The 13255-nt window shown below is 40.7% G+C and overlaps 1 protein-coding gene and 1 long non-coding RNA gene across 4 annotated transcripts in view; one reads left to right on the forward strand and one right to left on the reverse strand.

Moving 5' to 3' along the window:
- Window positions 1-13255, reverse strand: part of LOC145656170 (uncharacterized) — a 541800-nt gene that overhangs the window by 284828 nt on the left and 243717 nt on the right. The gene's annotated exons all lie outside the window — the stretch shown is intronic.
- Window positions 2073-3852, forward strand: LOC145656181 (inosine-5'-monophosphate dehydrogenase 1a-like). Of its 2 annotated transcripts, XM_081709544.1 has the most exons (3): window positions 2073-2588; window positions 2666-3070; window positions 3418-3852. In XM_081709544.1, the coding sequence occupies exons 2-3, from the start codon at window positions 2849-2851 to the stop codon at window positions 3538-3540; spliced, it is 345 nt and encodes a 114-aa protein (XP_081565670.1). In that variant the 5' UTR covers window positions 2073-2588; window positions 2666-2848; the 3' UTR covers window positions 3541-3852. The 2 variants fall into 2 exon arrangements, with proteins under 2 accessions (XP_081565670.1, XP_081565669.1); XM_081709543.1 differs by having other exon boundaries at window positions 2073-3070.

Here is a 13255-nt window from a genome sequence, read left to right on the forward strand (position 1 = left end):
GGCTGGCTACGAACCAGAGAGGTGAGACTCCTACGGTTTCAAAGGAGTGCTGATCAGCAAAATTAACCATGTTTGCATCACTAGGTTAACGTTAGTGTCACTAAACAAGTTCATTAGGAGTGGACTTTATTTTTCTTTTGGATTGTGTACTTTTAAACTGTTGCACAGACTGGGTTGGGTTCTCAGTGATGTGCAATTTTAGCCCAATTCCATATTGTTGGTCTCAGAAGAACACATTCCTTTCGGGGATTATCATCACATAAAATAGACCTATACATTTACAGTCTCTACAGAGAAATACAGTCATGTCATAGTATAATAAAATGTCCTAATGTGTAAATAGTGATGTTTACTCATTTATAATGTCCAGCACTACTCAAATATAACTGCTTGCCTTCTTTGCCCATCATATTAACATTCCCATGTCATCAGAGTAAAAAGGACCATAAATCTGATTAAGAATTATATTATCAAGACCGATATAATCTGTGTTGTAGAACAGATATGAAAACATTTTGCCATAGCAATGCTCAAAAGCATCACATTCCATTTGTTTTACAGACCCATATCTCTGTACATTTCAATTTACAGAATGGACTAAATTAACTTCCAGGTGTTTAAAGCTCAGTTGGGGGCTGTGTCAGATCCTTTGTGAATAACATAATAAAGTTGAGTATTGGGCAGCCTGACCACGGCTTCAAAACGATTGTGTGGATTTGCTACATCACCAGTCCTCCTTTTATAAGCAAGATGATTATTTCAACCCAAGTCAAAAACATTTTTGTCTCATCCAAACGTAAATTTCACACGTCAGACCTGAACTGGGCTGGCCAGCTAATAGCGTGGACAGTAAAACAAAGGCGCATCGCCCGTCTGTTCTCTCTCACTTCACATCCAAATCCAACTGAAACGCACTATCAGTATTTCAGTTCCATGCCGGAGCTGAGAGACGTGAGCGCCCTTAAAATGTCCCGTCGTCATCCACCACGTTGAGAGGATGAGAGTTTTCTCAAACTGAGCAGGTCGAGTCTTTAAAATGTGTAAACTCCAACTGTGATTCTGGGTGATTTAGCTAAGGGCTAGACTTTCGCTTGACTTTGAGAGATGCCACAGAGGCTAGTCTGTAACGGTCGCAGATGAAGACCAGCTGTGTTCCTTGACGTCGTTTTTTGTTGTCTGAAGTACGCGACGCTATCGTCTTGTGAGTAACCCGAGAAGCGGGATTTTCATTCACATTCACTAAGAATAAAGCATCATTGTTCAGTCTTGGAAGTATATCACACTAAATCCGTGTGTACTACTTGAGTACGATAATGACGGTTGTTGTTTGCATGCTGCGAATGCGAGACATCGGCTCTCCCGAATAAAAGGATAGCACGTCGAAATGGAGAAAGGGCAAAGCGTAACGAATAGAAATAGCTTTAGCATCCTCGGCCAACACCCACTGGATAAATATTTCGATCCGCGGATCAGTAAAACGCTTACGTTTTAACTCTGTTTACATGAGAGCACAGACAGAATAGCCTTTCTTTAGCGTACATCTACTTCTGATGTGACTTGTATTTGCTAGGTTGTTAGTATAATGTATTTTTAGTATCAGTTTTTCTTTGTTTGTTTGTTCTGTGGTCTTTGATTCAGTGATTTTCTGATCCTGCCTGGCTTCATTGACTTTACCTCAGATGAAGTGGTGAGTACTTTTGCAAAATGCACCAAAACAGCTCAGCAGGTATCCTGACATGCCCCATAAGGGCTTACCAGTGTGTGTGTTTCAGTAAATACAGCACATCTAGTAATGATTTAGTGGAGGGGGCGGGATCTTCCTAATTAATTAGTGAGCTGGCGGTCTCCTCTACCTTCAGTGAGATGGAGGAGCTGAGTCAGTTGCCATGTAGTGTGAACACGACTACAACAGAGGGTGGAGTGTGGCATAGTGTAAGAGAGGGATGAAGGAGTGCAAATAAGATGTGCAAAATTGGTGGTGTTGGCATCCCAGGTGCATAGGGTGTGTTGTCACAGGCAGAGAGGCTGAGGGGTGTGTGGGTGGGTGTGTGTGTGTGTGTGTGTGTGTGTGTGTATGACAGTGTGAGGGAGGCGCGAACCAAAATTCCCATGTGTAATGGATATGGGATAGTATATATTGTGGTATTTATATTTGGTGTTACATTTTGTGTGTGTGTGTGCTAGAATGTGGGAGAGAACGTAGGATGTTTTTGTCTGTCTTACCACAGGGAGGTTAAACTGATGCCCTGCTTATAAAAACAGCAATATTTGTGCTTTGAATGAGCACATCCAAGTCACTTGAAGTCAAATTAATAATGGGATAGAGATGTGTGCATATGTGAAAGCTGTCCAAAGTAACACCCCAAACTGTTCTTATCTTTGTGCAATGCATAGTCTGTATGAAAATACAAGCATGAACATAAACAAAGATAATTGTTCTGTAGAACATTGGTTCCTTTCTGTTACCATTTGCGTCTGTCATTCAGGATCTGACCTCTGCTCTGACCCGGAAGATAACCCTGAAGACGCCGCTTATTTCCTCCCCCATGGGTACTGTGACTGAATCCTCCATGGCCATCGCTATGGCTGTGAGTATCCCCCACACACTCAAAACCATGAAGTCCTGTTGCTTTTCCATTTAGCTTTCTGTGATTTTGTATTACAGCTCATGGGCGGTATTGGGATCATCCATCACAATTGCACCCCAGAGTTCCAAGCAAATGAAGTCCGGAAAGTTAAGGTGTCAAACTTTCAGTGAATTGTCTTAATAGGAATATAATGAACAACACGTTGAACATGCAGATTTACACACAAGCTTCCCTGAGGCCTCTCATCAGCAGAGCAATATATGGTGTCATGGCAGAAATTCGAGCAGGGCTTCATCACGGATCCGGTGGTGATGAGTCCACAGCACACGGTCGGAGATGTGTTTGAGGCCAAGGTGCGACACGGCTTCTCTGGAATCCCTGTCACCGAAACCGGCAAGATGGGCAGCAAGCTTGTGGGAATCGTGACGTCACGAGACATTGACTTCCTCTCAGAGAAGGACTATGACCGGCTGTTGGAAGAGGTTTGTGATTCATCTTTGATTGTACATACAATATACAAAAGGTTTTTAAAAACACAAATGAATCGCATATGACATACAATGCTTAAAAATATAGGTGGAATAGAACTATCATGAAATTGTGATATTTCTGTGTCAGTGTGTGAAAGAGGGCAATATATATATATATATATATATATATATATATATATATATATATATATATATATATATATATATATATATAAAAATAAAAAATGTGTATATATATATGTGTGTGTGTGTGTGTGTGTGTGTGTGTGTGTGTGTGTGTATAAAATCACATTCTTTAAACTCACATCTTTTTGTGATTTATTTGTGATATTTGCCAGGCAATGACAAAGAGGGAAGATTTAGTGGTTGCACCAGCAGGTGTTACACTCAAAGAGGCCAATGACATCCTGCAGTGCAGCAAAAAAAGGTCTGATTCTTCATCTTTTCAGCTTGAGAAGTGAAACTGCTTCTAAAGGACTTTGAAAGGTTATTTTCACTTCTCCACTTCTTCTCTGAGTAACGGGTCGGTCGTGGGGACGCTTGTTGATTGCAGGTAAACTGCCCATTGTGAACGACAGTGATGAGCTGGTGGCTATAATTGCTCGCACTGATCTGAAGAAGAACAGAGACTACCCTCTGGCCTCTAAAGACTCCCGCAAACAGCTGCTGTGTGGCGCTGCCATCGTTACCCGTGAGGATGACAAGTACCGGCTGGACCTGCTCGTGCAGGCAGGAGTGGACGTGGTGGTGCTGGTAGGTCTTAAGATCCTAAAGGGAGTGGGATTAGTCTCCATCCTGAGTATGGTGCCTGAATCAAATGACAAACTATTTTTGCTATGAGGCTGTGTAACACAGGACTGTGATTGGACATAGTGAATTTGGTCTGAAGGCTGTGTCTATTGTTTTAGGACTCATCTCAGGGAAACTCGGTGTTTCAGATCAGCATGATTAACTACATTAAACAGAAGTATCCTGAGCTCCAGGTGGTGGGGGGGAATGGTGAGTCACAGTTCTCACATTTGCTTGTTCTGTAAACTGAGAGGGTTGAGGTAGGTAAGAATTGATGGTGTTTGGTTCTTTTCATTTGTTGCTGTGTTCACTTTCATCCTTCTCTCTCGCTCTGTCTCTGTGTATGTCTGTGTAGTAGTGACAGCTGCTCAGACGAAGAATTTGATTGATGATGGTGTGGATGCTCTTAGAGTGTGGATGGGTTATCTTTGATAAGACATCGTATACCAGAAAATTGTTTAAAAGATGGTAATAGCCAAACCACCAGACATAATAGTGATGGATAAACAGCAGAAAAGAGTCATAGTGATGGATGTAGCAATCGCAAGAGATAGCAACATCAGCAACAAGGAACATGAGACGCTAAAAGAAGAGGAAACACTGGCTCTGGTAGCAATCAGGGCACCAGGGGTTTAGGGACGATGACCATCAAACTGGGAGAGTGGCTCCAGCAGATCCCAGGAACAACATCCGAGATCCTCATCCAGAAGAGTGCAGTCGATGGAACACTTGGGATACTATGCAGGCAAATGTATATATTGTAAATTCCTGTTCTTTTTTATCAACATTCTTAGAACATAATTACTGTTCTAAGTTTACAACATCTGGTCGAGGTTTTCGTTTATTCAAGATGCATCCTGTAGTGCCTTTTCACATTTTTGCACTATTTCTTTATTTTGAGTCAAATGTTTCAAATAAAATAATACAATCCACAAGGAAATGAAAACGAGAATTAAATCAAACTTATTGTTTCAGAAAGATTACTACTCATTCACACACCAGGACGCTACATCTTCTGGAGTATTATGCTCACGTTTCTAAACTTTTAAACATTATAATGTATTTCAGTTATGGAAATCAGTTAAACACTATAGGAAGGCCTACAACAGGAATGTACTACAAATACCTTCCTACTCCAGCACCCCTAATCGTCCACTCCCAATGGTGGGATATCCCTGAATAACAGTTGAATGCTATCTTTGCCTATATTTGCCTCTGTCTGTCTTTCAGGAGACTACAATATGAGAGTTACACACTAACATAAAAGATGAATAATGAATTAAGTAAATGCTGCACCGGCTAACATCTACTTTCTTCCCTGTTTTATTACCTGTATTATTATTTATAATATTTGTGAGCTGAAAACATGATATCCACCAAAAACATGATTCACTGACTCATGAACAATGTCAACAAATCTACACACACACACACACACACACAGCAGGTGAGTTTTCTGTGGTGGCAGATGGGTCCAAGTGGGCTCATACTGGCCCTGCCCACATGTCGCCTCCTGCAGGTGTCAACCGTAGCCACTGTGCTCCATGTGCCCTTTCTCCTCTGCCACTGCTGGGAGAGGGCTCTGCCCACCCTCCTGACATGCTCCGCTACGCCTCCTGCATACCCCCTTTGTGCTTCAGACAGAGGCCAAAACCACTGGCTTTGCTGGTTCCAGGAACAGCCTGAGGTTCTCCAGGAGAGTGAAAGAATGCTATACCTTGCAAGGTATGATGGTCTTCATTGAAATGGGGGTTAAAAACATTTCAAGCCAGTGTTTTGTGCACTGACATCCCTCCTGCTACCGAAGGCCACCCGAGTGTTTCTTGTGTTTGTGAGTGTGAGGCAAAGGAGTGTGAAAGTGTTTGTGTGGATCAAGATGTAAATGCATGAAATGAAACGTACTGAGGCTATGTTTATTGTCACATATTTTATATCTAGAATGTTGGCCTACCTCCAAGTGAATTTGCACAAAGACCAAACATTTGTGTGGGGTGTTTGTTTGTGCATGTGAATATAGATGTGTGTAGTTCAATGGTGTATACATGTGTACATGTGAGTATGGATGTGTAAGTGTGAAAGATGTGTGTGTGTGTGTGTGTGTGTGTGAATTATATATTTGTTGGGGGCACATTCATATACTGCCACACTGCTATTCTCTCTGCTACTTTTTGTTTTTCAATTGGCGGAGTGGATTAGGGCCTGTCAGAGAGACTCTGAGAGATCTGGTGAGCCCTGATTGTGATTCTTTTTGTTTCTCTCTCTCTCTCTTTGTGTGTGTGTGTTTGTGTGTGTGTCTCTTGTCAACACAGTGTGAATAATTTTGATTTTAATTGGTTCGTTGTCATGAAATTATCTCTCAACTCTCTCAACCGTCTAAATCACACGCGCACACACACAAACAGTTGACACCCCCCATCCTATAGTCCACATTCATTCATGAGAAACAGAAAATTTGAATTTGAAATTTATTGGATTGAATAACATAGATCCTTTTCTTTAGAACCATGCACAGCATGGACATGACAATGTTGTGCTAAATGGTGTGATCAAACCCTATCATCATCCTTCCCAGCAAAGCCCTGATCTACTCCTTCTGTAGTGAGCTAAACGCTATTAATAAACTCCCAAACTCCTCCAGTGCTCTCTCACCATTCTGAGCAGAGCCTGTGCCAGGCCTGCAATTTTATCAACTACATCACAGCTCTGTTTTCTCTCTTCCAAATGTGTAGAGAAAACACACACACACACACACACACACACACACGCGCGCGCGCGCTCTGTATTCTGACAGTCCCTGCAATGCTCCACTGTAATCCTCTTAGCCTGTAAGCGCTGGGCTCTCCCTGCAAACACACCCTAAACCCAGCACAGCATGGGACTATGTGGAAGACCACTTGCACAAACATCGACCGCACAGCTCCTTTTGCCTTTGCTTGCTATAGTTTCAACTGCTCGATGCACTGAAATGCCAAATACAGAGGCTAAAGCTCGAACACATGCGCCATGAACCAGCTGCACCCATTCCGAGGTAAATCAAATACACAGTTGCCAATGTTTAAAAAAGCTTTTTGAGCTTTTTACATTTTATTGATTTATTTTTTTTAAAGAACATGAGGACTTTTTCATTTTTATTTTTTCAGAATGCTAAATAGTAGTAGTCCCAGTAATTTTGTAGTTCCAGTAGTATCGTCATTCAGGTCTCCTTTATCAGGTTTTGGATGGATTGGTAGAAGTTCATATTGACTGGTTATAAACATAGTTCTGATGTAGTCAAGCACAGCGTCTGTCTCTTTGGCCAGTTGGTAATCATAGCCTTTTTATGTGCTCGGGAAACCTTTCTGCATACTACCGATTTCTTTAGCTGGTCCTCCTTGGGAAGTGTGTGGTCCCTTTGAGCAGTACAAAGCTTCCCCAGCCATGGCTCTCCCCATGCGCTGCTGCTTAGTTTTCTTCCCCACTACTTTGTCCCATAACGTCTTCAGGTTCTTTCTTTCACACTTTGGGTTTTGGTTTTCACTCTCTAGAGCCTCTCTTTCACTCTTCAGGTGTTGTCTTTCACTCTCAAGATTCTCTCTTTCACCCTTCAGGTGTTGTCTTTCTCTCTCCAGAGCCTCTCTTTCACTCTTCAGGTGTTGTCTTTCACGCTCTAGATCCTCTCTTTCACTCTTCAGGTGTTGTCTTTCACTCTCAAGATTCTCTCTTTCACCCTTCAGGTGTTGTCTTTCTCTCTCTAGAGCCTCTCTTTCACTCTTCAGGTGTTGTCTTTCACGCTCTAGATCCTCTCTTTCACTCTTCAGGTGTTGTCTTTCACTCTCAAGATTCTCTCTTTCACCCTTCAGGTGTTGTCTTTCACTCTCTAGATCCTCTCTTTCACTCTTCAGGTGCCATCTTTCACTCTGTTCATTTTTTGTCTCCTTCTGCTTCTCCTCCAACTCCTTCCCACTACATTCCTCCTCAAATTTTCCAATTTTAACACAGTGTCGTTTTCTAATTTCCTTCGTATCTACTCTGTCAGGTAGTTCTTGTTGCAATCTACTCATTGCTTTTTGTGTGTTCCTGTCCAACAAAATCTTCGTTTTCTTCTTCTTCGAAGATCTTCTGTGAGAGCAGCAGAACTGCATTTTGCTGCTGCAACCTCCCATTTCTGTCAACAGACTGACCAATTTTACCTTTGTCAAGCAGATTATAAGAATAGCTATTATGACAATGGTCAGTGATATTATGACATCACAGTTTTGGTTTTGTTGACAATTCCATTGTCATCACACAGAATAGAATAGAATAGAATAAACTATTGTGGGCTTGCTTTGTTTTCACTTTAGCCTTAATTAGATTAATTAGATTCATATGTTTGCTTTAGATTTGCCTTTTTACATTTTATTTATACCATGAAAAACAATACAGAAATAATTAAAGAAGTCAAAGCCTTTGTCACAGTCTCTCCAGACATGCCTTTCTCTGGTTGTCAAAAAGACAAAAGAGATGATTGTGGACTACAGAAGGATGCAAATGCCTCACACCCCAATACATACAGTGAAGAGTGAGAACATACACTCTCTTAAAATCACAAACAATCTCTCATGGTCCCTGAGCACTTTTTCCTTAGTGAAGAAAGCTCTGCTTCCTGAGGAGACTGAAGAAGGACAGCATGTCCGTCATCCTGATCTGGTCTGCAACAGCATCATAGAGAGTGTCCCGACCTGCGCCATCGCTGTCTGGTACTGGCACTGCTCCCCCTGCTCTTTTGGATTGTTTAGTTGAATTTAGCAGTCTGCTCTCAAATTTTCTGTGCCTGTTTTCTGGGATTCTGAAATTCAGGCAATGTTTTTGTTGTTCTTCTGCAACACTATTAAAACTCTGAACTCCTCAAACTATTTTACTTCTCGAAGTAAATCTGTCACACATTTGTCTAGTAGAGAATTATTAGATTTCTTTCTTTGACCATAAGCAAGATACACACATTTACTTTGCACATTTACATATTTCTTTGTCTGTTTCTCTCTATCGCTCTCCTTTTCTCAGAGAGTTGGATAAGAGATTAAGGACACTTCCTGAGGCAGAGAATGATTGGTCAGTAGTACATTAGAATGGCCCTACATACATTTCATCATTCCATATCTTTTCAGTGGTTATCAAAACCATTTATACACTTTTGCAGTTAAACAATGTTAAGATATTGATTAGTGTTTCAGTCAAATCAGTCTAACTCTGAAAGTATGTGTTTACCTTCCATATGAGACGCTATTTAAGACTACACACACATCAGATTTTGCAATGAAAATAAAAATGATAAAACAAACAAAGGGAAATAGTCTTTTTAACCTCTTGTTTGCTAGCAGAAAGCAAATAGAGCCTATAGGGATAAGAGAGAAAGAGAAAGAATGACATAAAAAATAAGAATGAGATAAAAAGAGATCCAGATACATGAAGCACATGTTGATGAGGGTTGGACTTGCAGAGGCCACATGGCAGTCACGTTAGAAGTGTTGATGCAGTAACTGCATCTGCAGCTAAACTAATGCTGCGTGCGTGTGTGTGTGTGCATGCGTGCGCGGGTCTGTGTATATGTGTATCTTTTTCCATTCTCCACCAAAAAGAGGCCAGGAGGCAATTGTCTCTCTAGAGATGTAACACACTTTCTGCAAACATATCATCAGATAATGGCAGAACACGTTACAACACACCAATGCATATCTGTTTACATATACAGTTGAATCATGAGAGATTATGCAAGGTGAGAATTATGATTTTAATGTCCTCTGGTTCTATGGCTTTTGATACAGCCTGTGCTAACTGAACATGGTTTTTCTTTTCTCCAAGACAATTGTGTCTCAGTTTTATTGCAGCTTAATGGTTTAATGCTTGGTTCCTAATATACATATACATATACATGCATGCACCCATACACACGTTTTTTCCTTGACAAGCTCTTATAGGCCTCTGGACTAATTAATCCCCAAGAAAAGTGAAATGACAAATATTTATATATATACACACACACAGCGCTTCACTTTTTCCACATTTTATGTTATGTTACAGCCTTATTCCAAATTGGATTAAAAAAAAAAAAATTCCCCTCAAACTCCTACACACAATACCCCATTATGACAAAGTGAAAAAATCTTTGTTTGGAGTTTTTGCAACTTTATTAAAAATAAAAAAACCAAAAATCACATGTACATAAGTATTCATAGCCTTTGCTCAATACTTGGTTGAAGCACCTTGGGCAGCAATTACAGCCTCAAATCTTTTTGAGTATGATGCTACAAGCTTGGCACACATATTTTTGGGCAGTTTCTCCCATTCTTCTTTGTAGAACCTCTCAAGCTCCATCAGGTTGGATGGGGCGCGCCGGGGTACAGCCATTTTCAGATCTCTCCAGAGATGTTCAGTTGGGTTCAAGTCTGGGCTCTGGCTAGGCCACTCAAGAACATTCACAGAGTTGTCCTGAAGCCAGTCCTTTATTCTCTTAGTTGTGTGGTTAGGGCCATAATAATCATAATAATTCACTAAAATGATTCATTATAGCTAATGTTTTGAAATAATGAAATCATAGTGTCTGTGATTTCTTTTTTGTGTAAAGTGTCAGACTTTCTTTTTACTAAGATGTTGGGCCCATCAGTACCACCCTAGCTGCTAAGAACTGCTACTTCCTTTACTGAGCCTGTATTCCTCTGTTCACCACACTGCACTCACACTCAATGTGCAACACAATTAATGTGTGAAGAATTGTGAGTTTACTCAAATCTAATGGCTTTAGTTCACTCATTACACTTTAGTAAATCTAAACTCCAATTTCTTTTTTCTACTGAAAAAGAGATGAGCAATAGCTAATAATTAGTAATAGCTACTCTGCAATCTGAAATGTTTTTTTGTTTGTTTGTTTGGCATACATATTACCTCTTGGATTTTAAAGTTCTTTGAATCACAAAGAAAAACAATACGAGACAGTATGATGCTGCAGTAATTTAATCAAAAGAACAAAATTGATTATTCAGAATAAATTAACAGACAGGAATTAGGTCAAACCTTCTAATCATGTTTTTGTCAAATGTAATACTGTATACATACTACATTAAAATGACAGAAAAAAGAAAAGTATAGGAAAATGCACTATTAAATGCACTATTATGAAGTTATGCATATTGGTCAGCATCATCCTCAGTTATAGCCTTCATCTCAGTTGCTGGTTTGTCTTCCTCCACCTTCTGAATTGGTTCCTTCATTGCATCTATTGCCTTCTTCAGATTGAGATTGTCCTTTTCACTCAGTGGGGCCAGTGCTGGGGTAAGGATTGTCTTGATTTGAGTTATTCTTTCCTCGCATCTGTTGTAAAACTCCTTCCTGTTTCTTGCTGCAAGGCTGTTGATACCATTTTGGGCAGATTCGCATTCCTTCCCTAACTTGTCAATCTCTGCAAGGAACTGAGGTGAGTTTGGATCCATGGTCATCAGTCTTCCCAGAGTACTGACATTGTTCATCAGGTACTGGACAGACACCTCAGTGTAAGTGGTAGACATCATGTTAACCAAATAGGCGTAGGCAGAAGCATTCAGAGCATTAGTGTAGATTTTGTCTTTGACAAACATGCTGTAGGTGTAGTTGTTCTCTACAGCTATTTCAACAGTCTGCTTAAAATGTTTAAGATTTTCACTAAGAGTGGTCTTAACAATGTTTGAAATGATCTGAAAGAAGTGCACCAGTTTCTCCCACTGTTCTTTCACCTGCCCCATGATTTCCAGGCCTCTCGCTAGCACCACAATTCTCTTGTTGAAGTCGATCTCCTTGAGATTATAATGTTTCAGCTCACTCACAATTTCAGCAAGAGCTTTTTTCTTCTGATCCAAGTTGTCCATAGTCTTCTCGTTCCGTTCATTTGCAATTTTTAGCTGGGTTTCAGCCATTTGTAGACGTAGATGAGATTGTTTTAAGTGCATCTGGACCACATCTGTATTTGCTGAGTCATAGATTTGCTGTTGACTTGACTCGGGGGGTGCTGTCAAGAAAGATGGCTGATTTGTAAAAGACTTGCTTTTGGAATAAAAGGCCATGGCCCTTACATTCAGTTCGTCAATGGCTTTAATAAGCTCCTCTGTTTTGGCATCATCACATTTCCCCTCTGGAGCATATTTACCTAGCTCTGTTAAAGTGGAGATACCCTTGTCACAAATGCCTAGTGCCTCGGATTTAATCGGGCATTCAGCTTCTTGCTGTATATCTCTGCTGACTTGCTGAAATAGTCCCACCAAGTAATCAGACTTTACCGTTTGCTTCTCCTGATCATACACCTCAGGCCAATTTATTTCCTTACCTTTGCAAAGTTCTTCCATTTTCTCAACCACTAGTAGAAATGTTATAGATTTAGAAAATATGTTACTTGTTGCTAACATTTCATCCACGTTACTCTTCATTCCAGTGGCCATGTTTCTGTGGCTTTCAGGAGTGCCTTTTCAGTTTTTGATCACATGTGTTATGGCTTTTGGTGTAATAGTGTCCGCTGGAGATAGGTTTGGATAATTTGTCCTGGAAGAAATTCTGTTGCAAATGCACAGGCTATTGATATTGCTTGCTCTGACATACTTGATATTAGCTTCAGGCCAAAAAGGCCCCATCCACTTGGCAAATCTTTCATTGCTTGCTGGTAGGCCCTTCTGTCCTCAGCTAATCTTTCATTAGCCAGATTGAAAGCAGCCTCGGCCCTGTCGCTTGCCTCCTTAGCTTCAGCCCGTTTAATCTTTGCTATCTCAATGTTTTTCTTGATTTCTTCCATCTCCTCATCATGACTCTGTCTTGCATTCACCAAAGCCTCCACCAGTTCTTGCATCAGCTTGATGATATCTGAGAATTGTTTCTCAGTCATGATGGCCAGGTTTAAGCAGTCTGATGATATGTGCGCAATGTTCTGAAGCTCAGCTGGTAAGAAGGCTTGGACAAGACCATCATCCTCCTGTATTATGAGCCCAACTGAGTTTTTGATGTACTCTGGAACCTGTCCGGTGTACATACGAATTTGGTCCATGTTCTTGTGAGCAACATTAAAGGCTTGCCAGCAACCATTACATACTTGAAAGAGGCAGGCCCTAAAAGAATTGGGGTATCTGATGAATTTGAACCCATCTTTTGGTGGATTTTTATTGATGGAGAAGTCATCTGCAGCAGAAATGCGTACCAGCTGAGCCAGTAAATCGATGGAGACGGGTGCCGGCAATAGATACTGCTCCCAGTTAGCATAGGGCTGCATCAGCAGCATGATGTCATTTCTGTAATCCTGTGCTTTGGTGAAACTCTTAGTAGCTTGGTTGAGCTTTAACAGCGCCATTGTTTTCCCTAAAATAGAGTAAGGCAGAAAATTTGCGATAATAAGGCAATCAGGAGATTCAGCATTTA

This window comes from Electrophorus electricus, unplaced genomic scaffold (assembly GCF_041902795.1).
Source record: "Electrophorus electricus isolate QZ-2024a unplaced genomic scaffold, ASM4190279v1 Scaffold53, whole genome shotgun sequence".
Lineage (NCBI taxonomy): Eukaryota > Metazoa > Chordata > Actinopteri > Gymnotiformes > Gymnotidae > Electrophorus > Electrophorus electricus.